Source organism: Danio aesculapii, chromosome 6 (genome assembly GCF_903798145.1).
Source record: "Danio aesculapii chromosome 6, fDanAes4.1, whole genome shotgun sequence".
In the NCBI taxonomy this organism is placed as follows: domain Eukaryota; kingdom Metazoa; phylum Chordata; class Actinopteri; order Cypriniformes; family Danionidae; genus Danio; species Danio aesculapii.
This window is the reverse complement of record NC_079440.1, coordinates 56,777,219-56,800,013: the sequence shown is the minus strand read 5'-3', so window position 1 is coordinate 56,800,013 and position 22,795 is coordinate 56,777,219. Positions and strand designations below refer to the sequence as shown.

General features: G+C 35.6%; 1 protein-coding gene across 1 annotated transcript; it reads left to right on the top strand.

Moving 5' to 3' along the window:
• The first annotated feature begins 243 nt into the window (after window positions 1-243).
• ilrun (inflammation and lipid regulator with UBA-like and NBR1-like domains) lies at window positions 244-21,841 on the top strand. The gene is made up of 5 exons (XM_056460584.1): window positions 244-518; window positions 2,827-2,981; window positions 3,780-3,977; window positions 6,519-6,823; window positions 18,413-21,841. The coding sequence occupies exons 1-5, from the start codon at window positions 355-357 to the stop codon at window positions 18,446-18,448; spliced, it is 858 nt and encodes a 285-aa protein (XP_056316559.1). The 5' UTR covers window positions 244-354; the 3' UTR covers window positions 18,449-21,841.
• Window positions 21,842-22,795: the final 954 nt, after the last annotated feature.

The window sequence follows — 22,795 nt, the reverse complement described above, 5'->3', positions numbered from 1 at the left end:
TTGTTATTTATACAATATATTTATAAGCCAAGCTTTTTTCCAATTTATATTTATGAATACATTGGTCCATTTTAAATTATTATATATATATATATATAACTGTATTACCTGTTATAATATATCATATATATTTATTAGTATAACTTTGTTTTAATAATATCAATATCTCCTAAAGAAAGATCCAGATTACGACGCGCCGAATAGCAACAGCTGACGTTCACCTGCGCCACGGTTACGTCGCGCGTGACGTCACGCCCCCGCCCGCAGCCATGCGTACTGAGCTTGTTATCGGGTCGCTTGTTATGACTGGAGAAGGCCTCGGACTCAATTAAAACTTATCCCCGGGACAGCCGCATGCTCATGGAGGGCATGGACATAGACCTGGATCAGGAGCTCATGCAAAAATTCAGCTGCATGGGCACCACGGATAAAGATGTCCTCATCTCGGAGTTCCAGAGGCTGCTGGGATTTCAGCTCAACCCGGCTGGCTGCGCCTTCTTCCTGGACATGACCAACTGGTGAGTCCGTGGACTCGGCCGCGGCCTACTGCTCAACTGAACTCAACGAGTTCACCGCTGCGATTTCTTGCTTTAAAGTGTCTTGCATGTCAAAAATAGCATCGCGACAACAGCTGTCACGAGCACAGAGGAGTTTAAATGGAGCTAAGGCGAAAAACACAACAAGCTAATGGCTAAATGACTGTTTACAAAGACAGCAAATGTAGTGTTTCGACTCACATGCACTCTATGAGTTATATTTTAGACAGATAGTATCTGTAAATACACTTCCCCCCCAAAATGTTCACAAACAGCGCTGCTGGTTTCTTTATTTCAGGTGTCAAACATGTAGCTTGTTTGTGCTAGCATCTCGCTACTACACTGGCTGTGTTTTAAAACCTTGTGAGTTCCCTATGTAAACAGCATTTCGGGGTTTACTGACCTGAAATGTTGCTGACAGTCACCGTGCATTCAAAAAGCTGTATAGGTAGGGAGCTCAGAATGTTTAGAAACACAGACATTGTCTAATGTTGCTCAGTCACGACTCTTCCAAAACATAGTTATGCTACGTGAGAGTGATATATTAGTTTTCGGTTATAATAAGCGCTTATTGGATGTTTATATGTTGCTTTTATGCGTACATTTGTTGTCTGGTGTAACGGGAGGTCTATTGTAAAGTTTTCTCCAGAGTTACGTAATACACCAGTGTACTTTCATCTGAGGTCTTGCACTCAGGCCAACACAACTTTGTCCCTCCCTTCTTTTGTTTTGAACCTGAGTTGGTTTTATATTCACACATTCAGAATATTTCCTTGATGATATAATTTCAGAAAAGTATTCTTTGCTAATTCTAAATAGTAAAATCTTATTAACGTCCAATGACTATTAAAGTACAACACTGTTCAGCCAGATAAATAGTGCTAATGTTGTTTTGAAGTCATACTTGCATGTGATTTCAGACTGAATATTTAAAGTAGCGTGGTAAACTAATTTAGCTACCGTGTTCTTGATCAAAAAGGAATGAATGTGCGAATTTAAAACCAACTTTACCTCAAACTATCGGGGCAAAGTTGGTTTTATATTCACACATTCAGACTTTCTCCTTATTAATATAATTTTCAGAAAAGTATTCTTCGCTAATTCTAAATAGGGAAATCTTATTAGCAGCCAATGTCGATCAAAGTACAACATTGTTCAGTCACATAAATAGTGCTAATGTTGTTTTGACTGAATATTCAAAGTAGCGTGGTAAACATTTTAGTTACCGTGTTCTTGTTCAAAAATGAACAAATGTCCGAATATAAAACCAACTTTACCTCTATTTTCTCAACAGCTTCTTTGAAATGTGCAAATTAATCTTGGATATGAACAGTAAAAATTGTAAAATATTTTATGGCAGAACTTTAAAGGCGCAAGCTTGATATTGTATTCCATCATGTCCATATATAATGTCTAATAGCTATCTCTATACATATATTTAGATTTGAGTTAGTCAGTAGCTTTGGGACTGACATGAGCTATCGGGGTAAAGTTGTTTTTTTAATTGCCCATTTAGACTTTCTCCTTATTAATATAATTTCAGAAAAGTATTATTTGCCAATTCTAAATAGTGAAATAATTTTAGCAGCCAGTGTTTATCAAAGTGCAACACTGTCCAGTCACATAAATAGTGCTAATGTTGTTTTAAAGTCATACTTGCATGTGATTTCAGACCGAATATTCAATGTAGTGTGGTAAACAGTATAGTTAACATGTCACTGTTCAGAAATGAACGCACGTGCGAATATAAAACCAAATTTACCTCAATTTTCTCAACAGCTTTTTTGAAATGTGCAAATTATTTTTGGATATAAACAATTAAAACCTTTTAAAATATTTTATGGCAGAACTTTAAAGGCGCAAGCTTGCTATGTTGGCTAAGTTATAAACCTACCATTGGAAATTTTTGAAGTTGGTGTAAAGTTGGTTTTGTAATCGCACATTCTGACATTCTTCTTAATAATACAATTTCAGAAAAGTACATAGGTAAATCCTATCTGAAGCCAATGACTATCAAAGTACAACATTGTTCGCAGTCAATTAAATAGTGCTAATGTTGTTTTGAAGTCATTCTTACATGCAAATTCAGACCGAATATTCAAATAGCATATAATATAGGGTAAAATGTAATATACGTTGTCACTGCTTAAAAATGAATGACTGTGAATATAAATCCAGCTTTACCTCAGTAATTTTGAATATTGTTGGCTATTTAACTCTTAGTTATTAAATAGTCTTTAAATCTCTTCAAATCTCCTATGTTGATTGGTCTATATACATGTCTTATCAGGAACCTTCAAGCAGCTATTGGTGCTTATTATGACTTTGAGAGTCCAAACATCAACACGCCATCAATGTCTTTTGTGGAAGACGTGACGATTGGAGAGGGGGAGTCTGTTCCTCCTGACACACCGTTCACAAAGACATGGAGGATACAGAACACAGGTCAGAGTTTTCTTGTTTTGCTTGTATATGAAGACTTTAATGATGCTATTTGTATGGACGAACAAAAATTAGATATGATACCAATGCTGTTGGCTACTTGTGGGATGGTTTTGGAATGCATTTAATGTCGAAATTAAATGTAAATGTTTGTATTTTTCCTTTTTGTTTTGGTTTTACGGGAATAATAATTTTAGGGTTGTTACAATATCGATACTAGTATCGGAAATACCGGTATCGGCAAGTATTTGAAACCATAAACCAATCCGAGACCATGGTTTTAAAAGAGACGTATGCCCACTAGCTTAGGGTGCACTTACACTATGCTATCCAAACTGTGCCCAGGCGTGTTTCCTGGTTTGTTTGACAAGTGTGAGTGCTTCGAATCGGGCTCCGGCGCTGTTTAGTTGACCAGCCCTGGCCTGGTTGAAAGAAGTGTGCCAAAGCGCAGTTTGGTTGGGCTTTGGCGCGGTTCACTTGCAGTGTCAGTGCAAAGTGCGCCTGAGCCCAAAACCAAAGATGCGACGTCACTTAAGGGACTGTTTCATATGGATTTATTAATCATTCGTACTTCTTAAAAACACAAACTGTCATAGTTTATTAAAGACGCAAACCCCACTCTGCACTTCAGCTACATCTTCAGCAAACATCCTAATACCTGCAGCACGAGGACTTTTATGATAATTTATGAGCGTCAAAAGTGTTGGATCTGTTCTGCAAAATATTAGACAGCGTCTCACTGCATTCCAAACGACTTAAAATAATCCTTCTGTTTGTCATTCCTGTCATCATGCATTGCAGGTACAGAGTCGTGGCCCCCAGGTGTGTGTCTGAAGTATGTGGGCGGGGATCAGTTTGGTCATGTGAACATGGTGATGGTGCGGTCTCTGGACCCTCAGGAAATCTCAGACGTGAGTGTGCAGATGCGCAGTCCAGCCGTTCCTGGCATGTACCAGGGCCAGTGGAGAATGTGCACAGCAACAGGACTTTTCTACGGAGGTGAGATGCAAATGATGATTATAAAGTCAATTTCTCAGATTTTAAATAGTTATGTCCAAAGTTAGGGTTCAAGAGTTTACATTTGTGCCAGATAAAGTGGGTTGAAGTGGGTGTTCTTATTAGGTACACACTCTTACCAAACACATGCACTATTGTTTTACCCACTGCAATTAAGAAACTTAATGTGAAACTTCTAGTTTTACATATCTACATTTTTAACTTGGGACATTTTAACATATCTTATGAACCAATATTCTTAAATCCAAGCTTTTAGTCTATGTTGTTTAATTTTATGTGTGAAAAAAACAAACTTCCACCTTCCAAAAAAAACTCCTGTCCAATAATCATTTCTATTACTTTCAGTTAAACTAAAGGCTGATTTATACTTGTGCGTCAAGCACACGCATATGCACTCTTCATGCGGTCACATAGCTCTCTCAGAAAATGTAACTACACATCACAACGACGTGTAGCACAAGCTCTGTGATTGGTCGGCTTGGTATCGGTGATGAATGTGGCCGGTGCTGAGAGCTGTGATTCCGAAAGAGTGAGCGTTTACAAGTGTCAAGTCCCATGAAGAAGCTCCAGATGGAATCTTTTGTTTTGTGTTTACCTTCTGATTAAAGTTGTTGCACGTCCGCTGGTTCCCGCCTCCTGAATGAGTGAGTTTTAGCTACTCATACATTAATGTAGCATTCAGAAAAAACAAAACGCCCGTGAAGTAACTTGACACTGCCAGCTAGCGTTTCGGAGGTGTTATTGCAGAGCAACACAAACAGCACACAGAAGTATAAATGCACCACTACGTGCAAGACGAGAGTCGTGGGTCAGGCCCATCAATCGACGCAGAAGTATAAATCAGCCTTAAGGTTTGTGTATTAAATTCTGAACATTTTAAAGGAATTCAAGCAGTGAATGCTGTTTTGAAGCTTTCTGATTCAGTTTCCACTAGAGCTGTAACTATATATGTATTCGTCCCAAACGGTCACTGTTTAGTGCATGTGCTCCAATACAGACCAGTTGTGCCAGTCACCGGAGTTGGCCAAAAAAAGACCAGAGCAGTGCAACAACTGAGGGTCCATTCAAAATGAACGCGTTTTTGCATCTGAAAACATGAGATGCATCTCTCACAAACTGTTCCATCATGTTGCAGTCAAATAAAACTGTTGTCATGCCAACTTGCTACTGTAAACAGAAGCTCGCAATGCTTGCTTCACCTGCGATACTTTCCCATGTCATGCGCACAGTTTGAGTGCCTTACACGCACACAGAAGAGCATGAACATGAGTTGTCCACTGCACGCTGTTTTGGATGCACCTCCCATGCTAGCATTTCAGTTTTGAAGCTCACTGAGTCTTAAATTAATCATTTATTACAATGAATGTCTGTTGTATTAGGAGAGAGTTGAGCTTAACCTTTGAAAGTTTAATACTCAATTCAATTCAATTCACCTTTATTTGTATAGCGCTTATACAATGTAGATTGTGTCAAAGCAGCTTCACATAAAAGGTCACAGTAAATAGGAACAGTGTAGTTCAGTTTGTAGTGTTTAGGTTCAGTTCAGTTTAGCTCAGTTCAGTGTGGTTTAATAATCACTACTGAGAGTCCAAATACTGAAGAGCAAATCCAACGATGCGCAGCTCTACAGATCCCGAAACATGCAAGCCAGTGGCGACAGCGGAGAGGGAAAAAAACTTCACTAAAGGTGGAAGTGAAGAAAAAAAACCTTGAGAGAAACCAGGCTCAGTTGGGCACGACCATTTTAATTTCTCCGCTGGCCAAACGTCTTGTGCAGAGCTGCAGTCTCAGTGGCGGAGGCTGGTAGCTGGCCTCAGCGAAGACTCGTCTGTCTCTGGAGCGTCACAGGAATCAGTCTCATGTTCTCCACTCCTCCATGACCATCACAGTAGCTGCTCAGGATTCGGCCTGGTCCAGGATATAAAAACCTTGGGATCATCTCGTCGTTGGTCTTGGAACGAATCAGTGGCTCTGTATAGTCTGAGGGCCTCGGGAAGAGTATCCCCAGGTGGAATACTCAGTCTCCTAATTACAATAATCTATTTATTTTGTACTTTTGCATCACAAGAAGATTTTTAGTTTTGTAGTCGATTGTGACCAAACCCTTCTGGCTTTTCAAAATAATCAGAAAACAAGCATTAAATAAAAAAAAAACACTATTTATTTCATGAGCCGTACAACTCAAGAGAAGCATTTTTGATTTTCCATGTAAATTAGTCTTCAGGGTTTCATAAATAACCTAGATCTCTTTTTTTGTGTTTATTTGTTTAGTTATTTTTTGCTTCATTAAGAGCTATTTACACATTGGCTGTCAAAAAGTGATTAATACTTTAAAATCCGTACATATTGCCCTTTTAAAGAAAGTCACATTTTCCATGCGGTTATTGCGCCCTCAATTATTTAATAAGTTTTGAGTTTAATGAGTTTTATTCATTACTTCAAGTGTTTAATACGTTTTAATTAGCCCTACAGCTTTAGTGACTTAAGGGTCATGTGACTGACCTGCTTCCTCTTGTTGTGCAGATGTGATCTGGGTGATTTTGAGTGTGGAGGAGGGAGGCCTGCTGGGCGTCACACAGCAGTTATCCTCCTTCAAGACGGAGTTCAACACGCAGCCACACCGCAGTCTGGAGGGAGACTTCAACCCTTTCGCCTCACCACAGAAGAACAAGCAGGACACCAATGAGGATCATCTAAAAGACCCCGGGGGCCCCTGGGAGGCCCCACTGGACTCCATTCAGCAAGATCAAAATGGACTCAATCACAGCTCTGTAAATATTACACCAAATGGTCTCCAAAACAACTTATCAGTAGTGACTTACAGCCAGGTATGTATGCCGCTTTAAAATATTTCAATTGGGTTGAGTGAACTTTAGCACAGTGATTGAAGTGTGGTTCAGCTGGGTGATATAGAGTGAACTGCTTTTGAATCTGAGTCTCAGAGATAAATGGGACTTTTAGCACTTGTTTAATCAAGTGGGCTATATGCACAGCTAATGTTTTTCAGCCAATGATAAACTTCCGGTAAAAGCTTAATGTGACTATTTTTAATTTAATAAGGTTCCTTTTACAGCCTCGATGTTGTAATGTGATTAACATACATTCAGTTAAATAGACTGAACCATTCATTTAGATGTTCAAGCCTAAAGCAAGATGAAAGACTGCAAGCGCCATCAGGATAAGCAGGCAAGCGCAGAATCTTCATTGAAAATACTGGGGTAAAATCATATTTTAATGACATGGCGGGGGAAAATAGAATTTAATGCAGTACTTCTTGTCTGGTCTGAGACCCACTTTATATTGTATATCAATCAGGCAGTGAAGATCACTGATTTTAAAAGAAATCAGACCTTAAACATGGCAATTTTAGAATGGAAAGACAGCTCACCGGAAGCGCTGAGGCTGGCTGAAATTAAAAGTCCATTACACAAAAGTCTGGAAGAAAATAGATGACTTGAATTTTCTCAGTTTTTCTGGATATGCGATTTATAGTTATACTCTTTAAACTAGATTTAAAGTAAAAATATTGTAATTTACAGGATTTTGTTTGGCATGAAATAAAAAAAATTGTTTCATTTTTTTATGGAAATGCTTATCAATTTTAAAAATACAAGTCAATTCATAATTTTTTACGAAGTAAATCAACGTTTGGTGGAATAACCCAGATTTACATTCAGAAAAATTAAAAAACAAAAATTAAATCTGACCAAATGTCATTTTCTGAAAAAATCTGACAATAATTTCATGTGACAATTGGAAGGCATGCTATTAAATAACATTTTAAATCTGAGAATTGTTAAGTGCTTTTTGTGCTGGTATTGTGATTAATTGCATCCAAAATAAAATTGTTAAACATAATACATATACATAATGTATATGTGTGTGCTGTGTATATTTATTATGTATATATAAATACACACATGTATGCATATATTTGAGAAAATGTTTATATATATATATATATATATATATATATATATATATATATATATATATATATATATATATATAGATATATATAGATATATATATATATATAGATAGATAGATATAGATATGATGCAAATTATATATATTATTAAATATATATGTAACAAAATAGTTTTGTTTCTATGTATGCATGTGTGTGTATTAAACATACTTAATAAATATACATAACACACACATATTATGACAAAATAAACTTTTATATTGGATGCTATTAATCATGATAAATCTTTGGCCAGCACTAGTCTTTTTTTTTTAGATAGATAGATAGATAGATAGATAGATAGATAGAGATTTTTATACATACATATATATATATATATATATATATATATATATATATATATATATATATATATATATATATATATATATATATATATATAGATAGATATATATAGATAGATAGATAGATAGAGATTTTTATACATATAATATACATATATATACATTATATATACATATATAAATTTACTGCCATTTAGTTTTTCCAGTTATTTACCAGTTAAAAACTTATATTTACACTACTGTTCCAAAGTTTGGTGTCAGTACAGTTCCTAAAATGTCAGTAATTTCATACAGCAGTAATTCTTTAAATTAATCAAAACGATGGTAAGTTCAGCATACATCACAAAAATAAATTATATTCTAATAATGTCTCAAACAATTTATTAAATGCTGTCTTGACGAGAGACTTATTTTAAACCCATAAAAGAAATACAGACTCGTCGTTTCGTATGGTAGTCTAAACGGCATCGAAGTAGTTCCACTTTGTATCAGGTGGCCATAACTATGCACTTGCATCAAAAAAATCAATACATGGTGCTTACTGTGTTCAAGTTGTATTGCAGAACACTTGTGGTGGGATACAGGTAAGGTTAGGGACAGGTTTTGGGGTGGGTTAAGGTGTAAGGGATGGTCAGCAGTGTAATTAGAAATGTAATTACTTACTCCCAGGGTCGTTTGTATCAAAGTTTATATTTAGGCGCACCATATTGGTGTTTCGTAACATCTAGATTTTATCAGGTGGGTTGGTAGCACAATGCTCAACCTGGAGGACCAGAACATACATACACACACACACACACACACACAAACACTACGGACAATTTAGTTTACCCAATTCACCTACAGCAAATGTCTTTGAACTGTGGGGGAAACCAGAACACCTGGAGGAAACCCACGCCAACACGGGGAGAACATGCAAACTCCACACAGAAATGCCAACTGACCCAGCCAGGACTCGAACTAGTGATCTTCTTGCTGTGAGGTGTCAGCTCTACCCACTGCGTCACCATGTCACCCAACTACAAGTGTAAATGCATAAATTAATTACATGCGGGTGTTTAATCAGTGTAAAAACATGTCTTTACACAATAAGTACATTGTAGTAAATGATCAATTTGTGTAAGTACATATCAGTTAAGGCCACTAAATATAAAGTGGGACCTAAATATTTAATATGTCACTCAGCGCAAGTTGTATGCCAGAATAATGAACGATCGCAACTGTCATTCATTAACTTGAGTATAATTCTGTGATACAAATGTTTTACGATTGAGGGATTGTTTTCAGAGCTAAGCGAATAGGTCAAGCAAAGATTGTCCTGTACAAGACTCAGTTCAGAAAACCAAGATGAAACACACAGCAGGCTCTGAAAATCTTCCTTTCATGCCAAAAGTCTGCGCTGGAAGCCTGTCAGTGTGCTGACCGCCGTGTGAGCTCTCAGCACAGAAGGTCACTTCACAACAGCGCGTCACCTTTTTGTTCACTGCCCTGTTTTGTGACATCCAACTAAAGAAAAGAGCATTGTGATGATTCACTGTGTTTGGTTACACCTTTCTCCTATCCCACAAACACGATATCGCTAAAACAGCCTTTTGATACATCAGTAAATGCCTCTTCTGTGTATGGGTCAAAGACAAAGTTTCTTTTTAAAGTATCAAAACAATGAAAGTTTAGTAAATCGAAAAATATATAAAAATAATGTTTTCCATGCACTTTTACATTGATTTACAAGACTGAAAATGTAACGTAATGCAGTATTTTATATATCAAGACATATTTATTGACCTTATTCTTTGCGTACGAGCGGGCGCAGCCATTTAAATCTTTTTGGTTTGAGACTTCTGGTCTCATTCACTTCCATTCATTTTTGGATGTTAAAAATAGCCCGTTCTGCTGCTGTTGCAAATTTCTTATTATAATATTCTGCTTTGTCTATAGTCTTTAAACTACTTGCTCTACAAACAAGTGTGTTCATCGTTTTCTGCCGTTTATTATCCTTAGTCATTTCTCTCATAGGCAACTGAATCGGAAGTTCTAAAACAATCGCAAAGACGAGCGCACTTCCAGATTGAAGAATAAGGTCGATAGCAGGAATAATTGGAGGAGACATTAAAATAAGCATCACTTTCAAACTAGGGCTGTGAAATTAATCAAAATCTAATCGCAATCGCAATTTGAAACGTTGCTATTAGCTAATCACAAGAGGCTGCGATATGAATATATATTCAATTTCCCCCACCCAGAGCAAATGCATGACTGCCGTCTGTGTGTGACAGTCTTACTAGCCAATTAAGTGAGCGCACTTTCATTCTGCCCAATCAGAATAATGCAACAGAACTATGCAGAACTCCCACAATACAAAAAAAAAAACAAGCAGGAAAGTGGCAAGCGGGATGAAGACGTCTGCTGCTTTAGAAACATTAACAGATTAATTAATATCAAAGAAAAACAGGACGTCAGTAATATGGGAATATTTTGGTTTCGAAGTCGAGGACACCGAACTAAAACAGGTCATTTGTAATAGATGTCGCAGAATTATTGCCACAGCACAAGGTAATACAACAACCAGCACCTAAAAAGCACCACAGGTGGCTATATGAGGAGTGTGATTGAGCTGAAGCTTTACTAAAAAATTAAATCGCAAATCAAATCTAAATTGCAATATCTGTCAAAAAAATTGCAATTAGATATTTTCCCCAAATCGCACAGCCCTATTTTCAAAGCACTGGTAAATGCAAGAGCTAAATTAAATCTGGATCATACCTCCCATGTTCAGAAGCTTCTGCTTTTTACCAAACAAAAATGTTATGAATTCGGCAATAAATCTAATCGATTACTAGCATACCAGTTAAAGGTGAATTGAATTGAATTGAATTAAAGAATCAAAACAACGACAGGTCAATTAATATGATACGGAATATATATGGCATCATTTCAACTGAACCCTCTAGTTATGAATGGTACTTTTAAGGAATTTCATAAATCATTATATAGTTCTGAATTAAAAGCGATGGACTCTGACATTGCTGTTTTTTAAGTAATATTACTTTACCTTTATGCTCTGAGCAAGATCGTTCTATCCTATATGCCCCGTTTTCAGTGGAGTAGGTTTCAGTCAATGCCGAATGGGAAGGTCCCTAGTCCAGATGGTTTCCCATTAGAGTTTTTCAAGAAGTTCTGGCCTCACATACTAGTTTTTATGCCTGTGATCAATAATATTTGGAAAGGTGAAATCCCTCCATCGTGGAAACATGCTTTAAGTAGTTTACTTCTTAAAAAAAAAAAAAAACATATAAGTCCCCTTAATGTAGACCATAAGATAATGGCAAAATAAGCATCACAGTGCTGCCCTAAAACACTTTATTATGATTTTCAGCTATCTGTCAGTTTTACTCATTATAATCAATGTTTTCAAGCATTTAAAATCTAAAATCAATTTTTAAAAATCAATTTTATATGCTTTGATTTTTAGGTAAATCTATCTATTACATGAATGCAGATGCATTAGTATTTAATGCAGATATTTTATGTTCACTGTGTTTTTATTCATTTTACAATTAAATGTGTTGTAACTTTAGAAAATACATCTAAGTGTTTGATAGAATAACTTTCATTTTTAATCACATCAATTAAAAGCTATTTTTATTCTCACCAACTGTCATTTTCTAAAACATTCCTGAAACATGGCAATTATATTGAATAAAATGTCCATAAAAAGCCCATATCTAATATATCCAGAAAATCTTAGTGTATAAGTGATCTCTTATCTTTATATTACGGCTGCATGATATTGGTCAAATCTAACATTGCAATATTTTTTTTAATTTTGTGATATATTGCAATATGAATTAAATTTCACCAGATCGCCAGTAACTGAATAATAAAAATAAAAATTATTTATAAAATGAATCGTTGTTAGTCACAGATGGTTCAGTTTCTTACGCCTGAATGCTATTGAAATGATTATACAATCGCATGCATCGAAAACGCATGCAAATGATAAATTTATAATACAAACTCAATATTGCAAATCCTGTGATGTGACTATTGCGAATGATCGCACTGCGATATCGATGCTGAAACAATATATAGCGCAGCCTTAATTTATATATTTTTTTATATGCAACATATGTGTTAAACTTTGCAATTAATGGGGAAAGAAGCTAAACCTTTTTTTGTACTTTTAAAAGTCGCAAGAAAGAGAGACTGATGTTAATTAAACTAGTAGCATGTTTTTACAGTTGTTTGATAATGCTATTTTTTCACCACTATTCAAACATTTTTACATTTTGTCAGTACTTTAATTCAGCTGGTATTCTGTAAATTAATCAAAATGATTGTAAATACAGCATGCATCACGCTGGGATGGATTATGTTCACATAAATTCAGTCTTTTTTAACAAAGCTGAATGATTAAATACCTCCATTTAATTTAGATTCTTCTACATATATCAAGTCTCTTTTGTTCACTTGTTTTTGATGCAGACACAAAAATCTCTTTATCCCAAATATATTTGCTCAGAAATGTCAATCATTTAAAGCGTTTACAAAATGTAATATTATTACCCGGGGTTTTATTTAGCTTTTATGTGCTCCAACGTGGCAATATTTCAGAAATACTCTTAGCAATATTAACTGAATAGTATGACAAAATGAACATACTGAGTGATTATGCAAAAATATTTTAACTATAGATTAATTGTAAGAGACCAAATAGTTCTAGACCCAACTGACAACATATATTCCAGCACGATTTCATTGGTTAACTGGAAAAACCTGAACTAAATTTCCATCCAGATTCTCAGAAAATGCTCAGTGGCTCTTGCTGACGTTTTTGCTGACTGTTGAGCTTTGTGGTTGACTTAATACTATACAAAAGAAGTAGTTTTAGATACACCCGAGGGCCCTTAAAACATCCAAATGTCCTGTTCACCCTATTTCTTTAGCTGATATTGTGTTAGAAAATCATGTAGATGATGTAGGCCTGGGCAACATTCACATGAAATTTGCAGTGTTTATTAGTCCTACTCATTTTAATTCACTTTTTAATTGGCCATCAGGTTTCACAATGTCTAATTTTCCTTGTCTTTGACTGTTCAAATAGGGTCTTTGATTGGAAAACATCTGTGTGAATAATTTACATCTTATAAATATAACTAATTTAGTGTGCCAGCACTCACAAATTTGAATAGTGCTCGCATTAGGCATGTGCTTGTATAAGATTCTGACGGTATGATAACCTTGGATAAAAATCTCAGGGTATTGTGATTACTGCTCTAAAATATCTTCTTTTAAAATTTCTGGGTAAAAAGCAAAAACTTTTTTCCTTTTTGAAAACAATATATTTAATTTTTAAAAGATTTGTGATATTTTGGAGCAGAAAACATGTCAGGCTCAATAATTCAAATGAATCATTGACTTCTGCTGTCTTCATTAGTCTTCAAATTTAGCCATTTACGATAGTGTATTTTAACATTGGTGCTTATAAATTATAATTATGAAAATTAATATTGTTATTGCTTGCAGACTTTGCTATTTTAACCTAACTTTACACTAACTCTCTAACCAAGTTAATTGGTTTTATTGGTTTGCTTGTATAATTTACAATAACACACACTTAGGCCCCATTTACACTAATACGTCTTAGTTTTAAAATGGCATTTTAAAAAGAAAACGATCCACGTGGACACTGGCCTTTCATCTAGCGTTTCTGCTGTCTTCATTAGTTTCAAAACACAGATTTCTTTACAATTAAAAACGGCATCTTAGGATATTTTTTTTCTTCTGGAGATACTGTTGTCCAAAAAAACTGAAAAATGTAAATAAAAAATCGTACACATACCTTAAGAACGGTATTACAGAAAAATTTGCCGGTTTAAAAACCTTGACTTTCCCAAACCATGGTATACCTTGAAAATGGTTATCGTCCCATGCCTAGCACGCATTATATAATTTATGCATTGATAGGAAATGTAGATAAATTTAGCCATTTACAATAGTGTATTTTAACATTGGTGCTTATAAATTATAATTATGAAAATTAATATTGTTATTGCTTGCAGACTTTGCTATTTTAACCTAACTTTACACTAACTTTCTAACCAAGTTAAATGGTTTTATTGGTTTGCTTGTATAATTTACAATAACACTATTTAAATAGTTTCAGAAATGGATATTGAGATGCATATCAAATGTCAAAAGGCAAATGTTTTTTTAAAAAGTCATGTGATCTCCTAACCCTGTGCACTTTTGTGGTTTTGTGTTCAAGTGTTTGTTAGCATCAGGGTTTGCATCTGTGAATGTCAGTCTGTTTAATAGGCGCTTGAGGGGGTTAAAATTTGCCTCTCGGCCACAAGATGGAGTTCCTTGCAAACATGTGAACCAATGCACAAAAGTTAATAACCAGTCAACCAAGTTACTTCTGAAAACTCAAAGCCAACCCATAGCATAAACATATTCCCCAAGTTGAAAATGTAGGTGCCTTAAAATCTGAGCATCAAATATTTCTGTAAAACCAAGTGTTGCGTGTAGATTACCCATCAGATTTAAACTAAACAATAATAATTGAACTGTGAGGCAATAATTATATTAATCCCAGAGACTTGCATTGTAGAAGGGACCTAATATTTGCTGTCCTTTTTGTTTTTGGTGTAATGAAATATGCAAAACACCATATAAACCCAGTAACTAGAGCTGTAATGATTTTTTAAAAATTCATAATTGATCAATTTTTTTTTTGTAGATTCTGTTGATTTTCATGTTTCTTTTAAAATGTATTTATTTATTTTCTTGTGACTTTTTTAATACCATTTTTAATGGTTTAAATTGAGATATTGTTCACTAGGTTGTTGTAAACTATGGTAGAAAGGCATATATTAATATATTTAATAATTACATGTATTAAATAATTCAGACATTTCTAACAGATTCAATCAAATATGAGCATATAAGCCAAGAAAAGAGCAAATATTTAGAAAAATGCTCTTTTCTGGTGTTGTTTCCTGTAGTATTAAGCTGTGGACACTAAATGAATCCTGAGGTAAACATGTGCTATGTGACGTTGTTTACAAGCTTGTTTACAAATGGTTGAGTGATTACATGAGATGTAGGCCTGTCAGTAATCAATATGTGGACTTTTCACACGTGGACATGAGCTCAATCATTTTTGGCGATGCAATCGCCCATACATAAAAACCAATTCTAGCTAAACTTTAGCTGATTTACAGCCTCTCTATCTCTATTGAAGGTATCAGTATGATTTAAAAAACCACTATAATATTTACTATAAATTACTGTAGTATGTTTTCATGTGGGTGTCTGACAGCTGAAAATAGATCTGGTAGCAGATATCACAGCCTCTGTTACCTTTTACCTTGCACTTTTGTGTTAACATTTATTATTATTTATTTAGGATATGCGTTTTCTGACCCCAATCTTTAATTATTAAATAGTTAAATGACTTTAATTAAATGAAATATTCTTAAAAATAAAATATTATGTGTTCTTTGGAAGTGTATACTTGCATCGTGATGATATATTGTCAAAAATGACAATAATATCATTTGTTGCAATGTATTTTGCTGCAAAATATCGTACAACAAAAATAGCTATCGTGACAGGCCTAATGAGACGTGTAGTTATTTGTTGTTATAACTGCTAGTAGCAAAGAGGGAGGAATAATGACATTTAAACAGACTTCTATATGCCAGTTATGACACTTCAGAGTGAAAAACAGCTCCTATTGTTTGGATTTCCTGATAAAATGGGCAGAATTTGAAAGAGTAGACCTTATATTATGTCTGATGAAGTGTTATCGATTAAAACAACATGGACAAGAAAAGTTAACTATGGGATTTACGAATTATGAATCAGTATTAAAGAGAACGTTTAACCACAAAATGAAAATATACTCTCCTTGGAAATCCTTAGAACATGTTAACCACTGACAGCCATAGCAGGAAAAATAAATACTATGGAAGTCAATGGTTACTGGTTTCTAACCTCTATCCAGTTATCTTCTTTTGTGTTCAACTGAAGAAAGAAACGGGTTTGAAACAAGTGGAGGATCAGTAAAGTGGCAGAATTTTCCTTTTTGGGTGAACGATGCCTTTAATTTGTTAAAAATATAGAGTTGAAGTATGGCTGAACAATATGTTGTTTGAGCATCTAAATCGCAAAGTATGTATCTGGAATAGTCACATCGCAGGATTAGATTATTTATTAGGGATTAAAAGATAAAGATATTATTAAACTATTTCAAAATATATATTTTTATCCTAGGGTTGGGTTGATAGACTACGTCATCGCTGATGGCCGATAGACATTACAATGCTGAGCCGGCATCACAATCCTCTGCCCCGCCCCCTTCGCAGCAGCAACCCTCTCGCGATAAATACACACTTAGGCCCCATTTACACTAATACGTCCTAGTTTTAAAATGGCATTTTAAAAAGATCCACATGGACACTGGCGTTTCATCTAGCGTTTCTGAAAAGATCTCTCTGTCCACACTATACCACTGACAACACTCATCACCTGATCACACATACATTATTTAATTTTTCATAAATAATTAATTCACCGCCACCTATGACGACGATGACATCGTCCATCACGATGTCACATTAGACATTGTATGATGCCAAATTGGTCAACATCGCCCAACCCTAATTTATACAGGGACGACCATGTTATTTCATGTTTGATTGTTCAATTTCACCACTTGATTACTGTTACCCTCTCCAGAAACCATAAAGCACTGTTTATTTAATGCTGATTCTTGATCTGTCGCATTTATATATGCTCGTAGATTATTATACTTTATGCAGATGCATTGCATAGAAAAAGACTCATCCCAGTATCTATCTCTCTCTCTCTCTCTCTCTCTCTCTCTCTCTCTCTCTCTCTCTCTCTCTCTCTCTCTCTCTCTCTCTCTCTCTCTCTCTCTCTCTCTCTCTCTCTCTCTCTCTCTCTCTCTCTCTCTCTCTCTCTCTCTCTCTCTCTCCATCCATCTATCTCCATCCATCTGTCTATCCATCTACCTACCTACCTACCTACCTACTTCCACCCTATCTATCTATCTATCTATCTATCTATCTATCTATCTCTCTATCTATCTCTCTATCTCTCTCTCTCTCTCTCTCTCTCTCTCTCTCCATCCATCTGTCTATCCATCTACCTACCTACCTACCTACCTACTTCCACCCTATCTATCTATCTATCTATCTATCTATCTATCTATCTATCTATCTATCTATCTATCTATCTATCTATCTATCTATCTATCTATCTATCTATCTATCTATCTATCTCTCTCTTCATTCATCCATCCATCTATCTCCATCCATCTGTCTATCTATCCATCTGTCTATCCATCTATCTATCTATCTATCTATCTATCTATCTATCTATCTATCTATCTATCTATCTATCTATCTATCTATCTATCTATCTATCTATCTATCTATCTACCTACTTCCACCCTCCCTATCTATCTATCTATCTATCTATCTATCTATCTATCTATCTATCTATCTATCTATCTATCTATCTATCTATCTGTCTATCTGTCTATCTGTCTATCTATATCAGCAAAACAAAATATTGCAATCTCAGATTTTTCCAATGTCGTGCAGCCAAGTTCAAGGTAAAAAATTTTTAGCCCTTCTGCGAATTTGTTTTTCTTTTTCAAATACTTCCCAAATGATGTCTAACAGAGCAAGGAATTTGTCACATTATTTCCGACAATATTTTTTTTTCTGAAGAAAGTCTGGTTTGTTTTAATTTGGCTAGAATAATATTTTTTTAAATTAATTTAATTTCAATATTATTAGCCCCTTAAGCAATATTTTTTGGAATGTCTACTGAGCAAACCACTGTTATACAATAACTTGCCTAATTAAGCCGTTAAATGTCACTTTAAGCTGGATACTAATATCTTGAAAAATATCAAGTCAAATATTACGTGCTGTCATCATGGCAGAGATAAAAGAAATCAGTAATTAAAACCCCTGTGGTTAAAATCTTTTTTATGTTAAACAGAAATTGAAAATAAACAAATTGATTTAAAACATTTTTGGTAGGAATGTCTACAGTTTATTCAAGCACAATTTCTTCATCTCACTCTTTCTGTTTCTTCCCAGGGCATTAATGGACCCTTCCCGTTTGGACAGTCTTAAGATACAGAAACCACCTGGTGGCTCATCAGAGCTGCTGCTTTTGCCCTTTTCTGGGTTTCAGTGAGAGAAGGAACGGATTTACTCTAAAGACTTGGTGACCCTCCTTCTCCCCTCCGATGCATCACAACATCACATAAATGTGTGGACAAATCTGTTTGGCTCCAAATCAATACTGAACCAACACCTGAGTTACGCATGTGTGAATGCTAGATTTAGACGAGTGCTAGAAATTCTAAAGAGATATAATGGAAAAAATACACCTTTTTTTGATCCGTATTGTCACATTACAACAGTAAATTCAGATGTGTGTGTGTGTGTGTGTATGTGTGAGTACACGAGAGAAAGAGGCAGAGCGGTGGATGAATGAATCTTTTGAGTGAATCGCCGGTCACGTTTCACACTCAAATCAGCAGAAATGGCATCAAAATTATACTTTGCATGAAGAATATTACACTTTATTTTGGAGATTTTAAAATAGTTTTACCTCATGACATTTCTCATAACAAATTTCCATTATATAACTGATCTTTGTGTGTATGTGTGTGTAATTCCCATTGTTTCTCACCTTTAAATTAAATGATTGTATTGCTTTTTTAAAAACCTATTGCACTATTTTTATCAGACTGATGGAAATACAACCAAGTAAACGCAATGTACTTATAATTTATCATTTAAATAATACATAACGTCAAACACGGACAAATTAAGAGGATAGTTTACCCCCAAAAAATCATTTATTCTCCCTCATGTGATTTTAAACCTATGAGTTTGATTCTATTGTTGAACACAAGTAGATATTTTGAAGTATGCTGGCACCCATTGCATTTTTTTTCCTACTATGGAAGTCAGTGAGTCCCAGCAACCAGCATTTTTCAAAATATCTTCTTGTGTTCAACATAAGAACAAGAGTGAGTAAATGATCATTTTACTGTGAACAACCCCTTTAAATGATACACTTGATTGTCTTTTAAGCAAAGTATAATTCCTAATGTCTCTGGATTTGCTGTAAAGCGTGACTGGGGTTTGTTCTTGACACTTTTTCCTTTCTTTTTTGCAAGAATCACCTCAATATGTGTGCGACTGAGTGTTTCAGCAATGCACAAAAGCCATCAACAAAGAATTAATGCCTGTCAAGTAGTTTTCCATCAATGTTCCTTGACTTTTTCTTTACAAAGTGATCACTAAAAAAACAACAAAAGGTCAGTGTGCCTACTTGGAGGTGTGTAATTGGTAGACAAACGATTTCATGTGGTCCTCTGCTAGCTAATTTTATCACGCGTTTGTTCTTGCTCTGGATTCGGTAACAGAAAAACCCAGCAAACCTGTACAGCATACATGAGCAGATTATGTCTCATTTCTATTGAAGTATACATCCGTACTGCCACCACAGGTCAAGTCATAGCTGTTGTCAGAGATGACCTTACTATCTAGTTGCTGTTGTCATATTTGTTTACATTGATGTTGTTCTAGAGTGCTGATGTTGGTGACACAATCCATCTGAGATGATAGTAAGCGGATGTGGCTTTGGTTCCCTTGTTTACTGACCTAAGAGTTGGCAAGCACATTGGATCTTTCTTTTCCCAAATCATACGTTTCTGTTCTTCACCTAGACCTACGATGGTATTAAGCTGTTTTAAATGAGCTGAGGGTGTTTTAATGAGAGGAAAGCGCGTGTGAGTGTGTGTGTGTGTGTGTGTGTGTGTGTGAGTTCATTTTAAAGGAATATTCTGGGTTAAGTGCATGTGGTGTGATGGAAAATAATTGAGATTTGTACCTCTACAATAAAACTGAACTGAAAATGCATTGACGTTTATATATGTCTACAATTGGGAGTTTTACATGGCGATAACTTCTATTGTACAATTCCCTAAACACTCTTTTTGGGGGGTTGGTTATTTGGTCACTTTACATCAGGGGTGCCCAATCCTGGAGATCTACCTTCCTGCAGAGTTCAGCTGCCATGTTGATCATACACACTAGTTGTTCTTGATCAGGATTGGAGCTGAGCTCTGCAGGGAGGTAGATCTCCAGGAGCAGGAATGGGCAGCCATGCTTTACAATAAGGTTTCATTAGTTAATGTTGGCTAATGCATTTACTAGCATGAACTAATTATAAACAATGCAACATTTATTAATCATAATTCAACATTTGCTAATGCATTATTAGCATCCAAATGCATGCCTTTTAACATTAGTTAATGCACTGTGAGTTCAAACTTGCAACAAACAACTATTTTCATTAGCTAATGTTAACTAACGTGAGAAAATACTGTAGTGTGTTGTTCGCTCATGTTAGTAAATGCGCTAACATTAACTAATGCAACCTTACTGTAAAGTGTTACCAACTTAAGCTACCAAATGTTTGTTTAAGCTATTGCATTTAACCAAAAATATTCTTTTAATATGTGTTCCTGAGTTATTGCGAAATGGTTGAGCTGACAAGCTCCGAATAATATTTTAGCGCAGAAAGAAAGTGTTTGTGGAGTTTATTTGGTTTAAATCGTGCCTCTGTGTTTGGTATGATGGAAGGCTTCGTGGACGTTTATATCTTGCTAAATATATCCACCATTTTTACTCACCGTTTGTTTAGCTGCGATTTAAAAAACATGAATGACATTTCTTCATCGGTCTGTTTACTACAATAAGGATGAAAGCGTTTCAATAAATGGCCGGCTGTCCTCAAGCAGTATGCAAATCGATGACCGATCTAAATTGACCTTTGCTTCAAGGCAAACGAGATAAGTGTCAGCAGCTCCTGCTGAATTGAATTCGTCAGGCAATTCTTGTCCGTTTGTCTGATTTCTATGCACCTGGAAGATTTTGCCATTACCGATACTGACATTGCGTCCGGATTTCTAGAATTGCTGTGGCTTACATTGCAAACGATCTATGCAGTGTTTTAAGGGGGAAAAGTCCCTTTCATATTCCACAAAAGTTGCACTCGCAGTCGAAGCAGAAAAGAAGTAAATGTCCCGAAACTGGTGGCTGTTTAATGTCGAAGTAAACTGACGTGCTCGGCCCGTGCACAGCTCATTTGGATGATGGTATCGCTTCATCAGTCTGAGCTGTTATTAGTGAATGTCCTCATCCCAGGCGCTGCACACTTCACAGCCTTTTCTTTCCCGTTTATAATTACGCTCTGGATTTTTATTTTTTGGTGTTGCTTATGCATGTGAGATGTGTGATTGATATCATTGCTGCATTACGTCTTTTTTGATTTTTCTTTTTCTTTGTTTGATCTGTTGGGTTTTCTGCACCGTTGGCATGGTGTATGACTGAGCGGAGAGTTTGAGTAGAGTCCTATGATAGCACAGTGAAAAAGAGAAAATATGAAAAGCCTTTTCCTGTATGTATAATTGAACATTTGTATGATTAAATTAACACTGAAACAAATGATTCTGTCCTATTGTGTTTTTGATGTGGAAGCGGTGTGATTTGAAGAAGACCGAGGGCGCCCACTTGTTCGTAAATGGATATTTTTCTTACAAAAACATGCATAAATATACTACAGAAGACCTTTATTAATCCCTGGAGATGCACAAGGCACTTGTTATTACAAATAGATGCACTTAATGGGTCTTTTTTAGATAAAAAAATCAGCTCACTGTTCACATTTTAGAGCTAGAAAAGCTCAAGATTTTTTTAAAAATTCTACTATTGGTTTGACAAAAAAAGGTCATTTGCACCTATAATGCATTGAGAGTAAGTAAATCATGGGATAATTAAAAATTTGGGGTGAACTAACCCTTTAAATAACCGGCCACTTTATTAGGTAACCTGTCCAACTGCTCTAGACTGTCCAACTGCTCTAGACGCAGCAACTCAATGCATTTAGGCACGTAGACATGGTCAAGACGACCTGCTGCAGTTCAAACTGAGCATCAGAATGGGGAAGAAAGGGGATTTAAGTGACTTTGAACTTAGCATGGACGTGCTGGTCTGAGTATTTCAAAAACTGCTGATCTATTGGAACTTTCACGCATAACCATCTCTAGGGTTTACAGAGAATGGTCAGAAAAAGAGAAAATATGTGAGCGACAGTTCTGATTCAGACTGGTTCCAGCTGATAGAGGCAACAGTAATACAAATAACCACTCGTTACAACCGAGGTATACAGAAGAGCATCTCTGAATGCACAACACATCCAACCTTGAGGTGGATGGGCTACAGCTGCAGTAGACATCAGGTGCCACTCCTGTCAGCTAAGAACAGGAAACTGAGGCTACATTTCACACAGGCTCACCAAAACTGGACAATAGAAGATTGAAGAAATATTGCCTGGTCTGATGAGTCTCGATTTCTGCTGTCACATTCGGATGGTAGGGTCAGATTTTGGCGTCAACAACA